General features: G+C 39.9%; 1 protein-coding gene across 2 annotated transcripts in view; it reads left to right on the top strand.

The window, feature by feature from the left end:
* LOC131437731 (uncharacterized) overlaps window positions 1-14,749 on the top strand; it is a 277,133-nt gene that overhangs the window by 251,560 nt on the left and 10,824 nt on the right. For both annotated transcript variants that reach the window (XM_058607265.1, XM_058607272.1), the window contains exons 4-8: window positions 12,972-13,170; window positions 13,233-13,318; window positions 13,385-13,514; window positions 13,582-13,707; window positions 13,773-14,729. In XM_058607265.1, coding sequence (XP_058463248.1) covers window positions 12,972-13,170; window positions 13,233-13,318; window positions 13,385-13,514; window positions 13,582-13,707; window positions 13,773-14,729 — 1,498 coding nt within the window. The remainder of the gene's footprint in view (window positions 1-12,971; window positions 13,171-13,232; window positions 13,319-13,384; window positions 13,515-13,581; window positions 13,708-13,772; window positions 14,730-14,749) is intronic.

Raw genomic sequence — 14,749 nt, 5'->3', positions numbered from 1 at the left:
AACTTAAATCATGTAATGATTTGAACAATCGATTGCTATATCGAAATCAGCCGAATTTCCCAAAACAATTGCACGGTTCACATCGCTTCCGGTATAAGATCTGTATCCTAGACGGATCAGGGTCATTTCGCCGAAAGCCATTTCGCCGAAAGGGTAATTCTTCATTAGTCTTAATATCGTAATTGGAATTGATAAAAAAAGACAAATAAAAAATGATTATGTTCACTCCCGTTTTGTTGACCTACAATCGTAATTCTGATATGATCCAGAGACTTGAATAATTTTTGTAGGTTTGAACGGAATTCCCGAAACAACTTGTTGACTTTATTGGTGTGAAATTGTTTGTGGAATTTTCTGATAACTGAGTGCAGATGGAAAAATATCTAATGCGGCTTCGCCACATCGTTTTGTTCGTATGCTATCCGACCTCGCAACCGGTCGTTCGGACCTAACTGCAGCAAAGAAACCCAGCTTTGAGTAGACCGGGCAAACGAGGCGGTTACAGGTTTGTATGCAAGAGACCGCCGCTTTCGACGGCGGGTCGGCGGCCAACTCAGCTGGCGTCGCCTCGACGGCTTTGTGCCGCCGAGCCATCTTGGCTTCGGTTATGTGGCTGCGCTACATGCGGAGGTATAAAAACAAAAAGATATTTTTGCATCTAAAAAATGACCCTTTCGGCGAAATGACTTTCAGGCGAAATGGCATTCGGCGAAATGACCCGCTCTCATCCTAGACGATTAGTTCTAAGGTGGGAGATTACAGAACTAATTGAATTCATCATTGCTTTATTGGAAATCCTGAATATTATTGGTAGATGATCTCAATCAAAGTCTGTTTGAGTAGTCCATTCACTACGAAATTTCACATTATTCTGCTAGATCCAAATCAATTCTGGAAGGATTTCTTATAGAAGATGAACTAGTTGGACTATTTTGAAATAAAACTGGTTAGAAATCAGTTTATTATGAAGAACTTGTACTTTCCGATCATTTTTCTGGTTATTCCACGAAAGATGCCAAGCATTTAGAACCCCGTTTAGATCGAAAAAGATCGATATCTAATGCGTTTTTGATAATTTCATTTGATTCATTTACCCATCAATGCAAGCAAGCGACTAGCAATCTCTTATCCTTCATGACGTTTACAAACTGACGTAATCTACACAGACCTTTCCACTGCCTTTGACTAAATTAACCACGCCATTATAGTCGCTAGATTGGACAGATTGGACTTCGGCTCTAACATGCTGCGTTGGATTTATTCATACCTCAATTATCACCAATTATCAATCAATATAAATCATTTTCAGTTAGTACCAACCTTCAAAAAATACGTGTATAAATTTGACAGCTGTCTGATTATTAGTTTGTGAGATATTGCATTTTGAGTGAAGCTACTTTTGTTATTGTGAAAAAATGGAAAAAAAGGAATTTCGTGTGTTGATGAAACACTACTTTTTGATGAAAAAATGTGCCGCCGATACCAAAAAATGGCTTGATGAGTGTTATCCAGACTCTGCACCGGGCGAAGCAACAATTCGTAAGTGGTTTGCAAAATTTCGTACTGGTCATATGAGCACCGAAGACGATGAACGCAGTGGACGTCCAAAACCGATAAAAACGTGAAAAAAATCCACAAAATGATTTTCAATGACCGTAAAGTGAAGTTGATCGAGATAGCTGACACCCTAAAGATATCAAAGGAACGTGTTGGACATATTATTCACGAATATTTGGATATGAGAAAGCTTGTGCAAAATGGGTGCCGCGTGAGCTCACAATCGATCAAAAACAACAACGGATTGATGATTCTGAGCAGTGTTTGGAGCTGTTATATCGAAATGAAACCGATTTTTTTCGTCGATATATAACAATGGACCAAACATGGCTCCACCACTTCACTCCGGAGTCCAATCGACAGTCAGCTGAGTGGACTGCACGCGATGAACCGAACCCAAAGCGTGGAAAGACTCAACAATCGGCCGGTAAGGTTAGGTTATGGCGTCTGTATTGTGGGATTCGCATGGTATAATTTTCATCGACTACCTTGAAAAGGGAAAAACCATCAACAGTGACTATTATATAGCGTTATTAGAGCGTTTGAAAGACGAAATTTCAAAAAAACAAACTTAATTGAAGAAGAAAAATGTTTTGTTTCATCAAGACAATGCACCGTGTCACAAGTCGATGAAAACCATGCTGAAATTGAACGAATTGGGCTTCGAATTGCTTCCTCATCCACCGTATTCTCCAGATTTGGCCCCCAGTGACTTTTTCCTGCTCTCAGACCTCAAGAGAATGCTCGCTGGTAAAAAAATTAGAAGCAATGAAGAGGTAATCGCTGAAACTGAGGCCTATTTTGAGGCAAAGGACAAATCGTACTACAAAAATGGTATCGAAAAGTTGGAAGATCGCTATAATCGCTGTATCGCCTCTGATGGCAATTATGTTGAATAATAAAAACGAATTTTGGCAAAAAAATGTGTGTTTCTATAAAACGATACGAACTTTTCAGCCGAACTGTTATATTCAAAGAGTGTATCGCTCCATCTGGGATTCCGCCAGGCAAGGTCTTGGACCTCTGATCTTCCTCCTGTACTTCAACGATGTGAATCTTTCTTTGTACTGTCCACGCTTATTCTTTGCTGATAATTTCAAGCTATTCCAAATAGTTGGAAGCAACGAGGATGCCGTTTTTCTTCAACACCAATTTAATTTTTTTTTCAAAGTGGTGTAAGATAAATCGAATGGCTTTGAACATTGACAAATGTCCAGTGACGATTGATTGAACTGTTCGACTGAAAATGTCGATCATTAGAAATTTTGGTTGTCTTGTTCCACATCAATGGCTCGAACAATCCCTTGGGTTAATAAACTACAAGGATATACCGTGTATACTATTTCCTCTTAGTCCCAATAATTATAAAACAATTGGATCAATCGATCCTGGGCAATAGTTTTGAGAATTCGGAAGGAATCTTTGCCTACGATTTTCTAAAAAAATAGGCTAGAGTCAAAATGGTACTGATGATGCAAGTTGTCAATTTTGGTCTTGAGCAATGCATGTACAAAATTTCAGCCGAACTAAAAATACCAAAAAATTTTTCAATGAATTCATGGAATCGCATAGTTTTTGGGCAAGAATTGTAGTTGTTTGATCCTGAAGATGTTACCATATTTTTTTCTCGAATTTATTCTGGTGCAAACAATAGTGTCAGAAAGCAATCGTACAATTCAAAACCTCAATTTTTGCTTCAACACTAGATGAATAAATATATTCATCGTAAATTTACCCCCGTCCGAAACTACAAATTTTTTTTCGTTTTTTTTTTTTGGCTATTTATGAATACCGTACCAACATCAAATTATTCATATTTTGAGCTCAACAACTAATCGAACAAATTATTGTTAGTGCCATGTCAAGGGTTCAAAACGGGAAAACGCTCCCCAATACTTCACCTAAACTGCAACTTGTGGCCGGCCGAACTTTATCGTGATGAAAAAATACCGACTTGTGCCTGACCTCTTCTTTTCCGATTCCCGCTTAAAACAATTTAGGGTTAGATGAAATGGCCGACTGAAGACACGGAGGCAGTTCGTAGCTTACGACATTTTTGGGATCCAACAGGCTGTCTGAACTTTCGATTCCGGGGATATAATCTTAGAAGTGACGTAATCGACAAATCGTTTTTTTTTCGCTCTATTTCTAGGGGATTTCTACAAAATTGGGTTTTATTTTCGAGAACTACTTTTGAGTTATGGGGGATCAAGATCGATGATCAATTTCGCTAATTTCTTAACTATAATGGTAAGAGTGGCGTAACCGACAAAACTAACTTTTTTCTTTCAATTTTCTCCAAAATGGATGAGCTGATCCTTACCAGTTTGGACTAATTTGAGATTAATATAGGGTTGTGGCTCAAGTTCCCAAGATCATATGGCAGACACTTCCGGTTCGGAAGACATAATCGTACAGGGTCCGGCACTCGAAGTGTAACCAATTAAAAAGGCCATAAATTCAGTTTGGATAATTACTTTTACTTAATTCAAAGTGCAAAATGTGTAAAAATAATACAAAATTCAGAATCAATTCACTTTTGCTCGATATGACCACCTTTTGCCTTGACTATGGCCTTGAGACGGTCAAAAAACGAATCGCAAGTTGCCGAATGACTTGCAGGTATTTAGGCCCACTCGCGGACAATAACTTTTTTCAGTGCCTCGAGACTGGTGTATCTTTTAGTTCGGACTTTGCTCTCCAAAATGGCCCAAAGAGAATAATCCATTGGATTCGCATCTGGTGAATTCGAGAGCCATTGTGTGGACGTGATGAAGTTCGGAACGTTGTTTTTCAGCCATTCTTGGTTCACTCGAGCTTTGTGAGACGGTGCCGAGTCCTGCTGAAACGTCCATGGTCTGCCACCGAGATGTTTGTCTGCCCACGGCTTCAAAGCAACCTCCAGAATACTTTCCCGATAATATGTCGCATTTACCTTGACGCCAGGCTCGATGAAAACGATTGGAGAGCGCCCATCTGCGGTTACACCGGCCCAAACCATTATCTGTTGCGGGTGCTGCCTCCTGGTGGCCAATCGATGACTCAAATTCTCGTATGAAGGGTCGATCAAGTAAACCCTATCGTTTTGAGAGTTTACGAATTGCTCAATTGGAAAAATTTTCTCGTCAGAAAATACAATGTTCGGAAATTGACCGCTTTCGGCAAAACGAAGCAACTCCTTCGCTCTCTCAAGTCATCAAGTCAAGGCAAAAGGTGGTCATATCGAGCAAAAGTGAATTGATTCTGAATTTTGTATTATTTTTACACATTTTGTACTTTGAATTAAGTAAAAGTAATTTTCCAAACTGAATTTATGGCCTTTTTAATTGGTTACACTTCGAGTGCCGGACCCTGTATAAGTGACGTAACCGACAAATCGTTCTCTTTTTTGGAAGTGACGTATGATCGATTTCAAATGTATTATTGCTAAAAATCTTTGGAATTCGTATAAAAAATCCGCCTAAATTCCTGTCAGAAATGATCCTAATGAAAAAAAAACTATGTTTTAATGAGACTATTTGAATGACCAGAGTAAAGCACTGTCACACACACCACTAGGTGAATTATGAAGAGGTTTTTGATTTCCTTATGGTTTTTGAGTGCTAACTTTTACTTACTGCTTTGAACAAGACTTTTGATTTATAACTTTTCGTTTTTTATTTTCCGATTTTACCTGTTGACTTTTAACAATTGACTTTCGATTTTGGTTCTGGTAATTGAGCTTTGGACATTTGACTTATTTTTTGACCTCGGACTTCTAAATATTGTTCATTAACTTTTGACTATTCATTTTCGACTTTTGTTTTTTGATTTCCGTTTATTTTACATATAAACTTTTACCTTTGACTGTGGACTTAAAAACTTGGTTTTCGGATTTTTACTTTATATTTTGGACTTTTGACTTCGTAATTTTGAATTTGGATCCTGGACCTTCGAATTCTCATCTTTGATATTTCACGTTTTACTTTCAGCTATTGTCTTTAAGGTAGCGCTTCGCCGTGGTCACGGGAGTTCGCTGCCTATCCCGGGGTTTTACGCAATTTACCCAAAATTGTGAGAAAACGGTAAAGAAAACGGAAATTCCAAGAACATACGATTCTAGATAATTAATTTTTCTATCGATTCGTATATAAACTGTGCCTGATAAACGTTTTTATCGAAAGATTTCGTGCGAGTTTTAAAAATAAATGAGTTTTTCCTTATTCTTTCGCACGCACACAATGTCAACGCATGCATTGGGGTGTGAAAAATGCCACATGCGGTAGACGCTAACAACATTTCTTTTGTTTTCGTTGTCCGTTCTCTCTGTGTAAACGTTGAATAAAGATGAGTAGAAAATGTAAGTAAGTGTTACTACTTTGTAAAATAATTTCTATTCATGTTTCAGTAGAACCAGAAATCAGTAATGATTTTCATCGCTACTAGCTTTGACGCTTTGTTGAAAACGTAGCACATCCCTACATATGCGAGTTGTTTATAGCGAGAAATGGAAAAAAGAAAACAAAAGGTTTAACAAAACTCGCACGAAATCTCGCGAAAGAAAAGCTTTCTAACTAACATTTTTCGCCAAATGCATAGTAAAATCATTTACCTACAATCGTATGTTTTTGATTTTGCGTGAATCGGGTTAGTATTGGAGAAATTTGCAATTTAGAGTGAAATTTCAGCGACAAAGCAAGAGGAAGCAGTGAGTTGTCTCGCTTCGACTTGACCACGGCGAAGCGCTACCCTAAGATATGCAAAATAATAGGGAACGAATTGATTTGCGAGTTACAGCTCATCTGTGATGGTAAACTAAATAAATAGCACGTGAAAGGGTTCGGCTTACTGTTGTAATTAATAATACTAAGTTGATTTAAAACTGACTTACTTTAATCTTTATTGCGATAGTCCAAAGGTTCTTTTTTTACAAGTATTCAGTTTGATTTGACTGAAAGTATCATACAAAACACATTTGCAAAAATAACTTCGAATCCCTTGGTAGCTCAACCTCTTCCCTTCATATTTCGTTCAGTGCTTGTTATTTAAGATATTTGACATTTGGATACTAAAACTAGTTTCATTCGGAGATCCAATAAATTGTAAGATGATCGAAAACCAAAAAGTGAACTAACATCTATATAAATTCCTCAATTTATCTTCTTTAAAGTTTGTTTGGTGTTAGTACTAATCAATGATTCCTGAGGATTCCTGAGAACACTAATTACACATACGAAATATTCGCACTCATTCCACCTTCAAAACCAAAAAATGTAACCTACAGAGGGCGCACAAATAAGAGAATTATCATCCAGTGGCTAAATGAACGATAATCGATATTAACTCAGTTTTAATTCGTTTATCCCGACCGCTACACTATTGAGTGTTCTCAGTCTGAGCGCTTTGTCCATCCTGGGCAATCTGCGTTATTGGAATGTAAGGGAAACGGGGGATGAGCTGGTCAATAATCAGCACCAGACTTCATTTGCGTCTTGATCCATCGTACCCTCGAATCGCCATAACTGACGGGTCGCCCCTCGTCATCGTATTGGGAATCGTGTTTTGTCGTTTATCAATTATTCAACTAATCGATTTCAGTTCGAGTGGAATTTAGGAGACTTCCTTCTAACGGTTGTGATGAGACAAATTTTCATTAGCTGATGAAACTCCATGATCTGATTGATGTAATCATTGAAATCGAATCGCTCGATTTAATTGCTCTACTCGTTTTTAGGTTTCCTTGTACGTTGCCATTTATGATTAGGTTTTGACGGTAGAAAGCGTTGAATTGATGTCATTATTTTGTTCGAATAGCAACCATTACACTAGAATTAATCAGTTTCTTCTATCCATGAACTGCTTCGTAGTGTGCAATTTCTCACGGGATAAAAAAATCGCTTCCATTAACTACGGTGTGTTCGTTTCATGCTTCTACCTACTAGATCAAGTAGTTTTCGTAGGTAAACTTTTACCGTGTATTCGAAATTACGACCATGTGTTTCGTATGGGTTTAATATAGTCTATTCCTTCATACGTTCGGCTGTGTCAGAACAGTTTGATTCTTTAAAATCGCCTGTAACGTACGAAGATTGGCTGTTTGTTTTTTGTCGGTTGCTTGTAAATGGATCCTTGGTTTATTTTTTAAAATTTGTGCACGTACAAAACACCAAAGAAACTCAATTCGATTGCGTGCAACATATATGAGAGAGAGGTGCAATTCTAGTTAAAACCTTTTTTTACGTTGTTCGGAGCAAAGTTACACCGAAACCTCCATTTATGAACTAAACGGGTGTTCGTAAATCGAGTTAATTCGTAGAAAAAAGTTTACGCTACTTGAGATATGGGGTCATGCCGAAATCCAAGATGGTGACTTCCGTTTGGTTTTGTATTCCTTGAAAACATTTACAATATGGCTATTTTTGTCCTCGGCATCTTCGAGCTAAGGCAGTCTGTCATATTTAATAATCGTTGGAAAAAAAATATGAGTACTTTCGAAACGGATTGGATGTGTAGGTACCGAGAAACAACGGTTGAGGTCGTTCTGAAATCCAAGATGACAACTTTTGGTTAATTGATATTCCGCGAAAACACTTACAATCAGAGCTAATAAAAGTCATTTTCATTTTAAATGTCACTCTCAGCTACGCTTGAAAATTATGAGAACAAGATTCATGTCCAGTCAACGACAAAAGCGGAACAGTAGTTGTTCGTTCTTTCATTTGCCCTTTTAGTCATTTTCGGTTGGCAGTGAAAACCGAATACTGCACAATGACGATATTCAACCAAAGCTTTAAGAATCGATAATGACAGAAAACGATATTCAAAGTAATTTTTACCTTTTGGTGTTCGAATTTGTAGTCGTTTTAATTTCCTAAGAGGTTTTGGGGTGTAATTATCTCGATTTGTCATATTTTAAACACTATTTATAACCAAACGTCACAGATTTTCAATGTATCGATGAAAGAATGAGAATTGAAATTATCCTGATTCACTCTGCAGACGTTACTTTGGTTTCGTCTTGTTATAGAGGAACGGGTGATGTTGGCAATTACTCTATTTTCTGTTTGAATGAGAAACGAAAATACTTCATGTCTCTTCGTTTGTTTTGGATGCGGTCATTTACGAATGGGACAGTAAAAAAGCGAATATGGGATTGTCGGATTGGATTCTGTCAGTGAGAATGCTTGACAATTTTAAGCACTATATAAATATTACTTAGCTTACTATATAAATATGTTTGGGGTCATGCCGAAATCCAAGATGGCGACTTCCGGTTTTTTACATTCCTTGAAAACCCTTACAATATGGGTAGTTTTGGAACGGTTTTGATGTGTAGCTACCGAAAAACGATGTTTGGGGTCGATTGGAAATTCTGTGAAAACCCTTAAAATGTGTGTATTTTGGGAACGGATTTGATGAGTACGTGCCAGAACACAATGTTTGGGGTCATTCCGAAATCCAAGATGACGACTTCCGGTTCATTGATATTCCTTGATAACCCTTACAATAGTTTTCCGGCATCTGTTCATTAATCCCCTTTCGAAATTACCCATTTTTAAGGGTTTTCAAGAAATATCGATGAACCGGAAGTCGCCATCTTGGATTTCAGAACAACCTCAAACAGTGTTTTTGTGCATCTAATCATAAATTCCGTTCCAAAAGTATCCCAATTATAAGAGTTTTCAAGGAATATCAATAAACCGGAAGTCGTCATCTTGGATTTGGGACGACCTCAAACATCGTTTTCCATAATCTACTCTTCAAACCCGTTCCAGAAATATCCATATTGCAGTAGTTTTTCTGAATTACCCGGAAATCGTTTTCATCTCATGCAAAAAACACTTTTTACCAAGTAGGTTTGTAAAAAAAAGTTTTAGTTATGGGATTTGATTCGTAAAAAGAAATACGTTAAACAAAGGTGGATTGGATTGAGATTCGTTTGATTGAAAATTTCGAATGATTATAACGACGCACCGAATCAAAAGACTAGTGTTATAAATATAATACTTCTACAAAATAAAATTAACGAAAACGCATGGTAATGTTCGAGGGTGTTTCAAAACGAAAATCCAATTTTTTGGGTACGTGGTACCATAATATCATTAATAATGATCTTAGAACTATTAAAAGTTACACGGGGTTACAGTTCTCTTTTTACGCGGCTTTTTTACGCGGATTACCGAAGTTATGCGTTTTTTAGGCCGATTTCCAAAGTTACGCGGCTTTTTTTTGCTCAAATTTCCGAAGTTACGCGGTTTTCTTGTTTTGCCTTAGAAATGCATGAAACTTCGAGATCTGGTGTTATCCCGAATTTATATTTTTTGTCAATTTTTCGATTTAAAAAATATGTACATATTACACCAGATCTCACCGTTTCTTGCATTTCTAAGACATTCGGCAAAAAAAATGTCGATTTTGGAAGTCTCAAAATTTTTCTATGTCCCAAATTCGATTTTCACAAAAAAATTTATTTTTGATATTACACCAGATCTGGACGTTTCATGCATTTCTAAGATATTTCGCATCACAAAAAAATTCTTTAGTTTTGAGGTTTTTTTAACGCAGATTTCCGAAGTTACGCGGCTTTTTTACGTGAATTTCCGAAGTTACGCGGTTATTTTTGCGCGGTTTTTTTACACGGTACGTATCACCCGCGTAAAAAAACCTCAGTGTACTTAATTAGGCTGGTAGAATAGGTCGCTACTTCGGGCAGTTAGGTGGATTCGCCTCATTCGGTACAATATGGACTCCATTCGCTTCATACCATCCTAAAACATCTTTGGCGTAGTGACAAGATTCCAAAACAGGCCATAATAGCTAGAGAGTGTCACGGCTGCGTCGGAATGGTAACAATCGCTTTTTAGGCACCCGTTACGGTATATTTCGTTCCGGTAGTTACGAAGCTTTGACTTGCTTGACCACAGTTACATGTTGCCTGCCGAACCAAACATTTTTTAGAAAATTTGTTTTTTTTAATCGTCCTAACATGGTCCTCTACACCGTTCCCGGTGCATGGTAATGTAAAAAGACAACCCGGAAAGCTGCTGTATCGTTCGTTCTCACGCAGAGAAACTTCGTCAAATATTCGAGAAACAACTTGTGCGCCCGGGTTTTAGCCGTCGCATTCACCTTGAATGGCTTCATACATTGCCGGTGGTTGGAAGTATGTACGAAGTTGAAGGCATTTTTATTTTTCTGGTCACAGTACGAACCGAAAGATCTGGTCTCTTCTGCAATATTCACTTCACCTTCCGTTCTTCTGGTGATATCTGTTTTTGTTCCACTCCCAGTCTTCCTGGCTGTTGTAAAACGTGTATCGAAAGATTTAAGATCTATGTGGACATTGCTTGCAATAAAAACCAAGCTGTTTTGCAAGTTTTCTTATAACGTTTTCGCTTGAGAAAACTGAAACTGTCTCAGGGTAGTTTTATCAAACAAACACTTTTCACGAAACTGTGTTGGGTTCGCACCTAGCAACGGGGGTTTGAGCAAACCTATCAGGTGTACAACTTGGCTTCCGCCGTTTTTTTCCAAAATTAAAAGCTTCATTGCGAAAAAGTGCTTATAGATGTATTATTCAAAGTATTGTCCGTCGACAGCGACAACTTTCTCCCATCTTTCCGGCAATTTTCTAATTCCGGCTCGAAAAAAGCAGTCCTCTTTTGACGCTATCCATGAAGCAATCCATTTTTCCAACTCTTCGAAGGATTGAAAATGTTGATCTGCCAGGCCGAATGCCATCGAACGGAATAGGTGAAAGTCAGAAGGGGCAACATCTGGGGAATACAACGGGTGGGCCAAGACTTCCCATTTCAGCGTTTCCAGGTACTTTTTGACTACTTTTGCGACGTGAGGCCGAGCATTGTCGTGTTGGAGGATGACTTTGTCATATCGCTCTTGATATTGTGACCGTTTTTTTTTAGCGTGCGACTAAGGCGTATCAGTTGCGTTCGGTAGCGATCTCCTGTAATGGTTTCATCCGGTTTTAAGAGCTCGTAATAAATCACGGTTTTGCCTTCGACGAAGTAGCATGCCCGGGCTTTCCCCATGATTTTCTGCGTTTAGGATTATCGTATCGAACCCACTTTTTATCACCGGTTACGATTCGATGTGAAAACCCCTTACGATTTTGTCTTTGAAGCAGTTGCTAACATACAAATAGACGGCGCTCGATGTCCCTCGGTTTCAACTCGTACGGCACCCAGTTTCCTTCTTTCTGAATCATGCCCAGAGCCTTGAGACGTTTTGAAATGGCTTGCTAACTCACTCCCAACGATTCGGCAAGCTCTTCTTGGGTTTGGCACGAATCTTCATCAAGCAACGCTTCTAGTTGTTCATCTTTGAAGGTTTTTTCTTTTCCTCCACCAAGTTTGTCTTCGACATCGAAATCACCATTTTTAAAACGTTTAATCACCACTCCCGACATGTTCTTTTATTCAGAGCAGAATCACCGTAAGTTTCTGATAGCATTCGATGCGCTTCAGCTGCATTTTTTGCGAATTGTAACAGAAAAGTAAAACTTCCCGCAAATGGCGAGAATTGGGCACATAAACCGGCCTTTTTCGAGCGTGAATAATACGAAAACAAGAACAACTGTCACTGAAACGGCAATGACAATTCGTTAGGCACTGTACACACTCACTTTAAGGCATTATCATCTATGTATTTTGACCAGCCTCAGCCGGTACAGCCACCTATCGGAAAACGGCGGAAGCAAATAATACATAAATCAGGTTCGAAACTGACTCGATTTTCAGTTCAACAACGTTGAAACTAGGCTCAAACAAACGGTTTGACAGCAGTTAGGGTGAGAACTGGGTTAGTTTTGGCATCAAGCGAAAACGACATTACTGACAGATCCGGATTTTCATAACGACCGCACACAATTACCCGCATACGCATGGCTGCCAGATAGATGACTAAACGCTGCCAGCTGGAAAAAAATATAACTCAAACGATACAAACGTATCCACCAGGATTTTTCCACATTGAAATCTTTGACATTTTCAGCGAAGGTGAGAAGATGAAAACGCTCGGCTAACTTAGATACAGGCGACTTCGTTTTGTCAAATTGTATTTGACAACCGTCACTGAATCAAGGCTGGTAGCCGTCTGGTAGCCAAAAGGCCGTGCGGGATACTTTTCGCACTTGCTCTTCTTTCGACGCCATCTTCGATCTAAAAGTTTGTAGTATCTCCAATAATTGATTTTACACAATGAACAGACATACGTTCTTCAGTCTGAGAACTATTTCACGCGTTCATGAAATATTTCCAGAGCTGTACGTATTTATGTGTCCGGGCGAAGAATGCATCCGAGATGGTTACCCTACGAATCCTAGCCAACAGTCAATGATACTTGAAACAGCTTATTTCAGTCAAAACATTGATTCGCCCAACTAACTCTTCAAATTTACCTTTGCTTTCCTGTTACAGGTTCATGGGCGTCTGCGTGCAGGAAGGCCAATTGCACGCCCTCACCGAATACATCGAGGATGGTTCGCTGGAGCAGCTGATTGCCAACAGCGCCGTATATCTTTCGCCACTGTTGAAGATACGCCTTGCCCTCGGAATAGCCCGGGGGATGCAGTACGTTCACGACGTTGGCATTTTCCATCGGGATCTGACGAGCAAGGTGAGCGCGGACGAATCGATTACCAAATTCCATCGTACTGATCGGTATTCTTTTTTTTCTAGAACGTACTTGTAAAGCGGACAGCGGACGGAATGTTCGACGCTGTGGTCGGTGATTTTGGACTGGCAGCCAATATCCCGCGGAAGTGGTGAGTCTTTGGAACCGTGTGCTTGATTCGGAACGTCCTTTAACGGTTTTTTTTGTCTCATTATAGTGGTAAACCACGACTGGACACGGTAGGGTCACCCTACTGGATGAGCCCCGAGTGCTTGAAAGGGCAATGGTACGATCAGACCAGTGACGTGTTTTCCTACGGGATCATCCTCTGTGAGCTGATCGCTCGGGTGAGTTGTGCGAGGAGGGGTGGGGGTCAAATCCACACAACACAAAAATGACGATTCCATTTTGCAGATCGAGGCTGATCCTGACATAATGCCAAGGACTGATTCGTTTGGGCTGGACTATATTACGTTCGCCGATTTGGCCCCGAACGACACGCCACCGGCGTTTCTAAGACTGGCTTTCTATTGTTGTACCGTAAGTCAAATTGACATGTTTCAGAAATAAATTGCCATCTTATGTTTAACAATGTTTGTTTGCAGTATGATCCAAAGAGTCGCCCCACATTTACCGAGTGCATCAAGAAATGCACGTTGCTGTCGGACGTGTGTGAGGACAGCTACAGTCATCATCAGCAGCAGCAACATCCTCACCACAGGCATAGTATAAGCAATGGCACTAACCCGAGTACCGCTCCTTCTTCCCATTCGCCCAGCAATGGCAGCTGTTCTTCGGCGGCAACACAACCAACATCAACATTGACCTCGTTCCCTTCTGTACATAATAGCAGTAATAACTCTAGCGTTAGTAACTCATGCAACGGAACCGCATCGGTCGCCTTGACGGCCGGGGTCGGAAAACGGAATTCAATTGATCTGGCGACTGGCGAACCGAGCCCTGCCGGCAAGGAGATTCTCAGCCGTGAAAACAGTTTGAACGGGGATCGCGACGCAGATAATCCAATGCACCACAGAAGATCCCTATCGGAGAACGTCATCGTTTTTCCACCTCACACCACTCCCAGCGATAAGGCACGGTATCACATGCACCAGCGAACATCCGGTAGCAGCAAGCTAGCGGAATCCGTTATCCCCGAGTCGCCTACCTATTCGAACCAAACACTGCGGAAGGTGGCCGAAACGATGCTGCTGAAGGATCCGCAGTACAAACCACGATCCAAAACCGATCAGGGTGGTCCACTGAAAGCAAATCCGTTCGCTGCCCTGTCACAATTGAAGGGAGTTAAAAAGATCCTAGGGCCGAATCCGGCAGTAACAACGTACAGTTCCGGTGATTTGTTTAGTTCGTGTTTCGAAATGTCCGCACCGTTGTTGCGTGAATGGAGCATAGTTCAAAGCAGAACGGCAAAAAATCGAGACGGTGTTAGTAGTGGCGGTAGCAGCTCCGAAAGTCAACCGAAGAGTTTACCCAGTTCACCGACGTCACCCCGGAAAGAGTATTGCGATGAGGAAATGGATACTGTCGTTCTAAGGCTGAAGGTAAGTACGGTGACAAGTGG

This window comes from Malaya genurostris, chromosome 1 (genome assembly GCF_030247185.1).
Source record: "Malaya genurostris strain Urasoe2022 chromosome 1, Malgen_1.1, whole genome shotgun sequence".
Lineage (NCBI taxonomy): Eukaryota > Metazoa > Arthropoda > Insecta > Diptera > Culicidae > Malaya > Malaya genurostris.
The sequence above is the reverse complement of the archived record's forward strand: the minus strand, read 5'-3'. Positions and strand labels throughout refer to the sequence as shown.